The sequence below is a fragment of the Macrosteles quadrilineatus genome, unplaced genomic scaffold, assembly GCF_028750875.1.
Source record: "Macrosteles quadrilineatus isolate MER2022 unplaced genomic scaffold, UCM_ALF_1.0 Scaffold_1__1_contigs__length_201487025, whole genome shotgun sequence".
In the NCBI taxonomy this organism is placed as follows: Eukaryota; Metazoa; Arthropoda; class Insecta; order Hemiptera; family Cicadellidae; genus Macrosteles; species Macrosteles quadrilineatus.
This window is the reverse complement of record NW_026542594.1, coordinates 163,952,290-163,963,697: the sequence shown is the minus strand read 5'-3', so window position 1 is coordinate 163,963,697 and position 11,408 is coordinate 163,952,290. Positions and strand designations below refer to the sequence as shown.

General features: G+C 31.9%; 1 protein-coding gene across 1 annotated transcript; it reads right to left on the bottom strand.

The window, feature by feature from the left end:
- Positions 1 to 8,115: 8,115 nt before the first annotated feature.
- Positions 8,116 to 9,212, bottom strand: LOC129002233 (uncharacterized). The gene is made up of 2 exons (XM_054429888.1): positions 9,193 to 9,212; positions 8,116 to 8,691 (listed from the first exon to the last, which is right to left on the bottom strand). The coding sequence occupies exons 1-2, from the start codon at positions 9,205 to 9,207 to the stop codon at positions 8,116 to 8,118; spliced, it is 591 nt and encodes a 196-aa protein (XP_054285863.1). The 5' UTR covers positions 9,208 to 9,212.
- Between the last annotated feature and the right edge of the window lie 2,196 nt (positions 9,213 to 11,408).

Below are 11,408 nucleotides of genomic sequence, written 5' to 3'. Positions count from 1 at the left end.
CCAATCTTATTTTTGACCTTGTGGTTTAGAGCTATCATTATACCTTGTGTATCCCGGTATAAGACCCAAACAACGTTTCTTTCTGATTTGACATAAAAATACCCCCGCCGCAGCAAACCTGCAGATTAAGCGAATTTCCATTTGCCTGGTTGGATCTACACTAAAAATGTCTCCTCTAAAACATCACATCTATCCCATATTTAAATAGAATTAGTTTAACGAGTACTTAGGTTTGCTGTAACAGGAAGAGTGAAAAGTCTTTCTTTTTTAATGTTAAAAGTTTAGTAAGAAATAAATGTATTTTCCAAATTTGATCAAAATATGTTCATAAAAAAGCAAACTACAACAGTTTACTTATACTCCATAAGAATAACATGGGAATTTTAAATTTACAATTTTTGGAACTTTCTTCCCAACCACTAGGCGCATAATAGCGCTTCAATGTACTAAATTATTTGTTTTTAAGGTCTACATAATAGTTTGGAAAAAATTGCTAAGCTTTATGATTTCCGGGTCAAAAATGGGAAAAATAATTCTTTGCCCAATAAAATCCCCCATAAACCACCGTTCCCATGGTCCGATCGAAAAATTAATTTGGTCCCGGGTCCAGGTCATACCATGTGTACGACGGTAATAGCTTATTCCCTATATGGGATATTCGCTAAAAACAAAAGCGTAGAGTTCATGAAAAAGATTATAAGATTCTTTACTATTTCAGTTATATTTTTAAAAATAACAAAGCCTCCTGTAATACTACATTAGCTAGGCATTAGCCCAGGATTGTTTTTCATATTACTTCGTGCTAGACCTAGAGGTTTTATTATTTTCACTTAGATAAATCCATTGGTGATATGGCGGGATTTGAACCTGGGGCCTTAGGGACCGAAGTCCTGCCCTCTGTCGCTAGACCCGCTCTCTCCCCACCGGTAATAACAGTAAAACAAAATTGTAAAGATAAAAAATGCTCAAACACTCTAATATGAATTAGTGCAAGGCCCCACTAGAAAAAAAAACAGGCCATGCTGCAGCACGGGCAGCACAACACTTCGTCACAGTTGTGGATAGTTGTACTTAACTCTTGCCATTAAAATCTTACAAACAGCCAGGTTGTTTATTTACCTAAATCATATGGGAATGGTGATGGCAATAAATTTATCAATGAAATCTATCCACTAGTATGACGTCATGGATCCTATAGCATGGCCTGTTTTTCTAGTATTAGAGCAACAGCTGTTTCGATAGGCCGGTTTTGCGGCGTTGCCAATTTTGTCTCGCAGCGCCATAAAAATGCTCTTTCTACCTTTCAGCTGTTCTGCACATATTGTCATGTATTGCACAAGATACAGTATGCGATTTACTATTAATCAAGTTTTACGTATTAACCAGGGGCGATACTTTACTGCGTGGCTGGAATACTAATAAGGCTTCTCCAATTATGAATGGTTATTGCTGTTTCAAGCCTATCTTATGCAAAGTAATTTCTGTCCAGATCCTATTAGTATGCATAGGCTTCTAGGTGTTGTATGTTTACCAAGGATATTGAACTGTGAGTGTAAGAGAATATTTAAAAAATGTCCCAAACTAGATTGACTTCTACCTTTAGTATCTAATAGTCAATGCTTATACACAACTACCCCGTTATAAATAATCTTTTACTATAGCAATACAGTTTATTCGATGTATGAATTTACTTTAAAATACGTTCGAAATGTATTGTTTGAATATTTAAATTAAAATAAATGCTTATACCAGTATTATTTTGACATGGTCGTACTCGAAGTTTTATAGAACCCATCATTATCCGTCAATATTCAATAGAATGAGAATTTTCAACAAATTTGTAGTGAGTTTAATGTCGTTGGGTACTACTTAAAAGTCAAATATCAAAATATGCCCATGATATGTTCGATTTATCTCTCTTATAATATTGTAATTAATATGGAAATTTATTTCCATGGTAGATTTAATAACCCAACATATCATTCACAGGTTTTAGTGGTGACAGATTATATAAATGGATTAATATTTTATTAGTTAAACATATGCATGTTTACAAAATTATGTCCGTGATAGTTTTACGCTGTCTACCTGGTTATCCTGGTTTCCTTGTTATAGATAAGACTATTGCCTATTAATTCCAGTAAATTTATATGCAGTATGTAAATTTATAGTCAATGTTATGACGCACCTGCACTATCGCAATGCCTTATTGAAATCGACAGTTTTTCTAAATATTCCTTCAATAAATCCTTCTGTGTACTAAGAACCGTATGAAGTATGTATTTTGTTCATGCTATAAATTATGTGGAAATAAATATATTAATTCATTCCTTTTTTCACTGAAATGTTTATGTTAAAACATATATGAAGTGTTATTTTCCATAACAAGCCAATAAACATCCTTAATTTATAGCAAATAAATATGTTTATAGTTTCAAATATATTGCTTGGGTTTTATACCGGTTTATAGAAAACGAAGATAGTCTTATTTTATGTGGGTCCGAGGGTCGCCCAGATGTACTCGTAAGAAATTAAACCGTTAGTAAATTAAATTCAAAATTAATTTATATGATCACACAAAAGATTAAATACCTTACCTGTTTATGGGCCAGTTAAAACTAAGTCGCAAAATTTACTGAAAAACGTTATTTCTATCAGTCTATACATTTTTTTTAACCACTCGTTTTAGAGATGTGGAAAATGGAAACTGTTAAATGGCCAACATTTTGATTTAGTACAAATTTGAATTCTGATATTTCTGTACAGATAGGTCATGTCCTATCTAACTTTGAAATCAATCTAATAATTAAGTAATTTGTCAATTTGTAAAAAAACATATACAGAGAAACAATAAACTAGGCCTGCACCCATGTTAATACAATGTTTTTTTTTTTTGTCACGATCCAAAGGAAAATTAGACAATATTTAACCTGACAGTGTATAACTGTACATCCTATATAACTTTATGTATTTAATTATCTCAAGGGGAATGAATCAAATCCATATTCTACCTTTGTTATTTAAATAAGTTCAATATTTGTTGTGGTATCAAATTAGGTTACGGTACTCTTAATATTGATTTGGTTATTTTTTGTTAAAACTAAAACCTCGTTTGTTATTTGTCCCATGGGCTTCCAAAAGTCCATGTAAATTCTCAGTTATTTCATTATTTTTACCAATTGATGGAATTTCAGCTTAGTTCAATCGTGAGTGGGTTTTGAACAACTAATTGAGAAAAAGAATTTTAATTTGTTAGCTTAAATACATTATCGTACTATACAATACTGACGTATAGTACTTATAGTACTTCATAAGTTTTTCTTGACTAGAAATTGACTCGTAAATATAAAGATTCATTTGTACGCCATAATAATTATGCAGGGAGTTAAACGTAGAAATATAACGTCAGTATGCTCTATAAAATACAATCTTGCCTGTATCATCCCTCCATTTGAATATGAAAGGCAACATATTCTAATGCATGTCACATTCTCACCCTTGCCGTAATGCCCTTTTATGCGCGTTCTGTGATATTTTAGCAGCTGAATGAGATTTAAATGTCGCAGACACGGAATTTATCCCTATCTCTATTACAATGAAACATTGCATTAAATACTTTCCACAAGCGACTCTTTCGTTCAAAGAAAGATTCTGCATTATCTTTTTACAAGATAGGTTGGTTAGCAGTAATATTTACTCAAAATCAATATATTTTTAGGAGTTTTTTTGCCTTGCCTAGATCAATCAAGCTGATGAAACGTATAAGCCTTACCAACTGTATGTTTCATACGTAAACCTGCAAAGGTTTATCATCATACTGTGTATGATGGTAAAATTTCAATGTTAACAGTAGCACCACCTAAACCAAAAAAAAAAAAAATATTCGTAATTATACTTTTTTCAACCTAAAAAGTAGGCAATGCGGTTATTTTTTTTTTTTTGTTAGAAGTAAACTGTTATAAACTGTTTTCAAGTAAAAATATATTACGGCAATAATAAATTAAAATCGCATGGAAAATTAAACTAGAGTATTGGCATTTAAACAATCGTGTTTAAAATAATGATTTAATAACAATATATACAGTGTGTAAATTAAGTATTGACACAAATCTGTATTTTTTAAACCGAAATAGTTCGAAATATTCGGTTTTTGCATTGATTTTTTACAAAAGATCTGCAATTTTTTACATCAAACATATTTTTAACCCCCCTAACAGGGTAGGGGTGACTTTTTTATTATTAAAAGCAATCCCTATTGAGTGACCCCTCATTTTGAAGGGTTCGTCAAGAAATTATCAATGGTGCAAACCTGAAGTTGATTGTTGATATCTCACCCATAACCAAAATGGCAGGTATTTAAAAATTGTATTGGGTGAAAAAGCACCCATTTCACCAATTCAAATATTTAAATAAATGCCATTTTGGCTTTATGTTCTTATCGATTTCTAACTTATCTATTTCGGTTTAAAAATACAGATTTGATTCCATATTTGTGAAATTGGTGCTTTTTCACATACTAAATCAAATTTAGGAATACCTGCAATTTTGACAAACCCTTTAAAATGGGGGGTCACTAAATAGGGGTTGTTATTTGAAAAAATAAGTCACCACCCCCCCCCCCCCCGCCCTGTTAAGGGGGTTACAAATATTTTTGATGTAAAAAATTGCGGGTCTTTTGTTAAAAATCAATGCAACGAACAGAATATTTCCATCTAATTCGGTAAAAAAATACAGATTTGTTTCAATACTTAATTTACACTCTGTATACAGAAGGTCTTAATTTCAATAAAGTATAATTAATAGCCAAACACACTATGTGAAATTTTATGTCATATAGCCGCCGGCAAACTCACCGGTTATTTCATACTAACCGTTTTAAGCAACCGGTGGACAGTCAGACCCAGTTGAAATACCACCAGCCAATGCTAGCTACGCATCGTTGGTCAGACATGTCCATTATCGACTTGCGCTTCGTGTGGGCCTAAATTTGGATTGAGAGGTTAGTAGGTTGAACAACAATACAAATAGTAAAACAATGTATAACAAATAAGTAAATAACGTATAACAGCATGCACAACATCAAGACAACTGCACAATTGTATATCAGAGTTGTGATTGAAGATTTTGCAAAAAAAAAAAACATAATTTTAATACAAAATATTTTTTTGCTGAACCTAACATGCTGGTTACATGCTCCACTAAATTCACCACTATAACCATAGTATATAAGACCATTTATTCATATTATTTTTCGTGATACACATTTTTGTATCACACACTAAATCTTCAAAGAATCGTGTTTAACCCAAGTGAATTTTAACAAACTTAATTCTTAAACTATGAAGACTGTTACGATTTTGCTAGAGTATTAATCTTAAGTGTTTTTGTCTTGAAATAGTAACAAATTTAAGGTCCGTTTAGTGCCAGTTCTACAGTAATTAACAGTGCAATGAAATTCGAACATTGCTAGTTAGTTAATTAAATGCAAGAACCCTTTTAAACTCTTGCGAAATTAATGGTTGTGGCACGCTTTCGTAAAGGAGTGAAAAATTACCGAGGTTTGGACGAGTTTAATTTGACTCCAAATGAAAATTTCACTTGTTATGTTTCTCACCACGTTTGCTCTACCCTAAACATTTATAGAAATCAGTTTCGGCTTAAGTAAATAAATTTATGTTAACTACAACGGCCAAATTAATTATTTTTAAAAGAAAATACATTGCTAGGAATATTTCAATATTATGTTTAATTTTTTTGTACCCTAAAACAACGATGGTGGATATTTTCAAATTTAGGAGTATGACAAACAATCATTTGAGATCAACATATATATTTAGCAGCTATTTCTTAGAACGTAATGGCAAATCTTTAAAATCTCGATAAAAGTATAAATTCCTAAAGAGGGATTGAACATTTTTATATTTTTGTTTACAAAATCTGAAGACGATAATGCCTTGCTTTCGGGTTAACTACAGTGTTTTGCAATTCAATTCGAGATTGCGGATGAGGAAGCCATCAGAAGCCCAATAAAACAACCATCAGCTTCCTTCCCGTTTGTATAAATTGTCTACACTCTAAATATTACAAGAAAACAGCAGTTTTAAATAACATCCACATATAAAATGTTGGTCTTTCTTTTCCGAGTCAGTTTGGCTCTTATGCCAGCACAAATTATCCATCAAGCACCGGTATTCATTAATTTGACGTATATTCCGAGCTATGCGCAAAAGCAACTTCCTCCCTGTACATTTTCTTATGGGAGTTAAAATAGTTTTTTTTCTTTTCCGTGTTCGCTTGGCTCTTCCATACGACCGCTTTTCACAACTATTGTCTTAAATTGAAGGTATGCACGCACGGATTTGCCCTCAAGCATCATCATTATTTTTATTAAAAAACATAAATCATTTTTTATGTTCTTACTTTATTTAATGATGTATTTAACCAATTCTAATTACAATATTATGTTTTGGTCTAAGAACATTCAGTGACATACCATCTTTCATTTTGAGCTATTGATTATTACGTAGTTGAAGCACTCTGAATCACAAATCAACAATAATTATAATTATTTTAGGAATTATTGGCAATCAATGATACGTAATTCCATTTGTATTTTAGTTATTTTATGTCTTGGTCTTAAAGACTTTCATTTGAGCTATTGATAGTTTGTATCAGTTACGTTTAAGATACTATATTACTCAATAAAAAAACTAAGCTACCGACTAACCAAATTTTAACTATACCGATACAACGCATGGTACTTTGCTTATAAATGACCTTTGTAGGATTACTTAAAGCATAAGTTTTCATCCGAATTCGGTATGAATATAAATATGTATATTGCTTAATATGTATTTTAGTAAATATCATACTAGGTGGATGATTCTTTTTATAAAATGCAATTTACAACGGATCTTAAGACTTTGTTAAAGTAAACTTTTATTGAATTCTTGGATTAATTACTTAGCTCAATCAAAAAGTTATTGGTAAGTCCAAAGATTCGGTACATCATTGGATGTTATTCATTTAATGATTAAACTTTAACTTTGGCTTTACTAATAGCATCCAAGTTATCATGCACGTTTGGTTATATTCCATTGCCATACTTAGGAAATAATAGAGATCCATACAATATAAACCAACAAACAGGTATGTCAGGACAACAACAGTGTATTATGTATGGTTTAGTACATTTTACGTGTAGGCTAAAATGCCTGTACAACAAATTTTAAAAGTATAACATAAAATTGTGTTTTTAGCATTGAATAGTAGTATTGAGAAAATGATTTAAAATGTAATTTCACACCAGCAGAGCCTTAAACAGCGGCCATATTGAAAGATTTATTGAATATCACCAAAAACGTTTTTGGTTTTCCGTAAATGTTACGATGTAGTTAAAATTTTGTTAATAACAATTTATGTTAAAATTTGTCAGTTCTTTTTGGACCGTATTTTAAGTGTACATGCTAATACTGTTAGATGCAGGCCTTTATACGATGAGGTAATCTGCTGTCTTCTATTGCTATGTGGTCTGTCTATTATTTCTATACGTAGAAATTGATTTAAATCTGATTTTTGACAATCAGAATAACAATGTAATAGTCTCTGCATAATATAACCCAAAAAGTACCCATAAATCCCACCCGTTACTTATTTCAGTTCCTTACTACATTATTTAACAGCAATTCTGTGGGTGGTTGGAATACTAAAGATCTAATTATAGATGGTTATTGCTGTATCAAAAGGCAGGCGTCTGATGCAAAGTACCCTACATTATGAACTTATTTCAATATTATTATCTCTATGTATAGGTTTTACAAAATACATTCATTTTGATGAGTTGTGTATTATATGCTACAACATATAAGTTATCTTTTTTAATTATTCTCTGCTCACTCATTACCTATTATATAATAGTACACTTTGTTTCCGATGCCACATAATAAACCAATCCATCTCAGTAAATCTTAACACATTTAGTGGCATGCAGCATGTAAACTTCGGCAGAGGTTTTGAAGATGGATATTACATTGAATAAAAAAATGTCATTGACAACTGCTAAAGAAAATTATTTATCACAGTTAAATTACACTTTTCCAGAAAATATACAGGCATTTAGTAGTTTTTGTAATGATTTGGTTCAACAACTCCATGAAAAGTATGCAGATGATGTTCCCTGGCGGCAGCGACCTCGTGAGTGTCTGCCAGGTATCCGGACTTGAGCACCACGGGCTTGGCGAGGGGTCCGTGGTAAGGCGCCACATGATGGGTGTGTCCGTGGTTGGCACCGTAGTCTGAGACGTATCTGCCACTGTAGTGGTCACCGTAGCCTCCGTGAGCCTTGGCCTTGGCTACGGCGGCGAAATGCTCAGCCTTAGCAGCGGCCACCTCGTGAGTGTATGTTATGTGTCCGTCATGCAGGACGTGTGGGATGGAGGTGGGACCGTGGTACTTGATGTCTCCATGATGGCCGTCATAAGAGCCACTGTATTCCTGGCCATGACTGTATCCGTAGTCTCCTCCGTAGTGAGATTCCTTGGCTGGAGCGGCGAGATGAGCGTTCTTGGCTGCTGCTACCTCATGGGTGTCTGCCAGGTAGCCGTTGTGGAGGACGACAGGCTTGCCGGTGGGTCCGTGGTAGTAGCTGCAGTACACATTCCGGATGTAAAGGACAGCAACAATCACGAAACCCTGTAAAATATGTTATTTATAAAAAAATATTTTTTTAACACGTTTTAAACATTTTTTACATTGTTAACAACACATTTAACAAAACAGTTTTTAAACGTTGTTAACAACCCATGATAGCATGTTTTAAATACTAAAACATTTTAACGAGTTTTGAAATGTGTTTGGAAACTGTATGTGTCAGAATCGTTAAAGCTACACGCAAAGTCTAGCTATCACTAGTTGTATTATAGTTACAAAATGATTAAATTTTTAAAATCCAAAACAAACAACACTGTACTAATAAAATAATAACTAAAAAGTTATATATAAATTCATTAGTAAGATTTTAATGACATATTTATTAATTGTGATTTTCTATTACAAATGAAAACCAATCAAGAATAATTCTGTAGCGACACTTTTAGGGATATCATTTTAAATAAATACCAATTTTAAGCCAAAACATTACATTTATATTCATTATTGGCATAAAACCTAAGTAATTGTTATGGAGCTACTCACCAGAGCTGTCTTCATTGTATGACTGTCGAATGCAACTAATGGTCTGTCTGGAAATACGGAGTGCTTAAATACAGTTGATGTTGAGTAACACATCCTCAGTCCTCAGATATACACGTGAAATACAGGAAATGGCAACATGGCAACGCTCATCACGGGTGAAAGATAAGGGAGATATTTGTCATTTATAATGTCAGAGAAAATTCAAACTCTCCCAATTACTACAGTAGTGTAGTTCAATGATTTTCAGTAATAATAATTGTGTATTCCAGTAATATTTCATGTTGTAATGAATTTACACAGTACTTATAATCCTGAATTAGCCTAATACCTTATTTTAGTTGATTTTTATCATTCCTATGAAGAATTATTTAGTGTTGTATTATTATGAGTATGAAAAGGATGAAAGATGAGATAGCTAACTGTATTCTCTGACATCATATTCAGTATCAAGTGGTGTGTTTTTTTTTACAAAATTCTCGTCAGTTAAAAATCCAACTATGTATACCGTGATTCATAGACTTTTATAGTATGTATTAGTTTTTTAGCTTTACATTACTCAAAACTATAAATACATTTTAGTGACGATTGTCGAGAATTTTAATTAGTAGTACAATAAATCTAAATATTGCTGAACAGTTAATTATGTCTAAGAGCGTCTTTAAACTCTTGCTTGAATTAATGGTTGTGGCACGCTTTCGTAATGGCGTGAAGAATTACACTGCGGAGGTTTGTTTGTTGAACGTGTTTCATTTGACCCTAAATGAAAATTCCAGTTGTAATCTTTCCCACGCTGCTTTAGCTCTGCTCCAATTTCTTTCTGTTAAGTTGTGTTTGAATAGATTTACCTGTGCGTTAAAATAGGTCATTAAAACACTTCATATCAATAGGTACTCCATTATAACATAACGGAATTAACAAATCTTTTTTCTGTGAACATATTTCAAATACAGAATTAAAAATATAGGCACCTAATTAATTTATTCCATGTAGTCTTTAGATGAAATTTAATGTTCAAAACTTTACTATTAAAAATAGAGTTTGTGATATTAGAAAAATGTTCATTATGTACTAAATTTAATTACTGTACTATCATTGTATATTTTAGCTCTACAATTTCCATCAGAAATGTGTGCATTTACTAATTATTAAGGATATTACTAAACATCTACATTAACATTATTAGTGCCAATGCTTTTATCATTTCATGTTTTCCAAATACGTACGGAATAAAATTACTAAACACCTAGAGTGCTTTTCAGTAGGATAAATTGGGACATTTTGCAGATTACGGATAACGAAGCCATCCAGAGTAAAATAAAAAAAAACAGTCAGCTTCCTGAACTATTATACAGGATGTCCCTCAAATAAACAGCCAAACTTTTGGAGTGAGTTTTGTCGGTAAAAATAAAACAAACTCTAAAATAATTAGTTTTTGAAAATCGCTACACTGACAAAATATTCGCCTTTTTTATTATTTAAATTTCATATCCCTACAACTGAAAACACATCTTTATGACATGTAATATACAATTTAAAGTAGCGACATAAAGTATTTACACAAACCAAGCATTACAGTGTATTTTTGGTGTTAAAAATAGCAGCTGTTTTAATTTTATAACTTAAATGACTAAGAAATGTCTGATGTATGAATAAAAGTTAACAACCCTTTATTAAGTGTTCAAAGTTTTCTATCAAAGGACACCACGTTTAAAAAATCAAATGAAAATTAATTAATATCACGGTTTTAAGTCGTAAAATAAGGCGCAAAGAGATAGCTTAGCCTTATTTTGCCTAATTTTATAACTAAATTCGTGTATTATATACAGTAGTAAGTTTTAATTGATTATGCATGCGGTGTTTAGTTGGTTACATTATTTTATGCATCAAACCAATGTTGTAAATCTAAATGCAATATACATTATTACAGAGTTAAGACCACAATCTTTGTTGGGGGATAAGTAAAAGTTCAAAAAGTTCGCAGACTTGCATCAATCATAAAGATTGATGAGTACAAACAAAGATCCGATCTATCATTGGTTGTCATTCATTTTAAAATCAAACTTTAACTTTGGCTAAGAGCGAACAAGTAAAAATTTTCGTCATTTTAAATTTTTCTCATTTTGTATACCATCAAACTGTTAGTGATACATTGCAACTTTATATTTCAATAATTATTACAAGTCTATATTCTGATTCAAAATAGTTTTCATTTGACG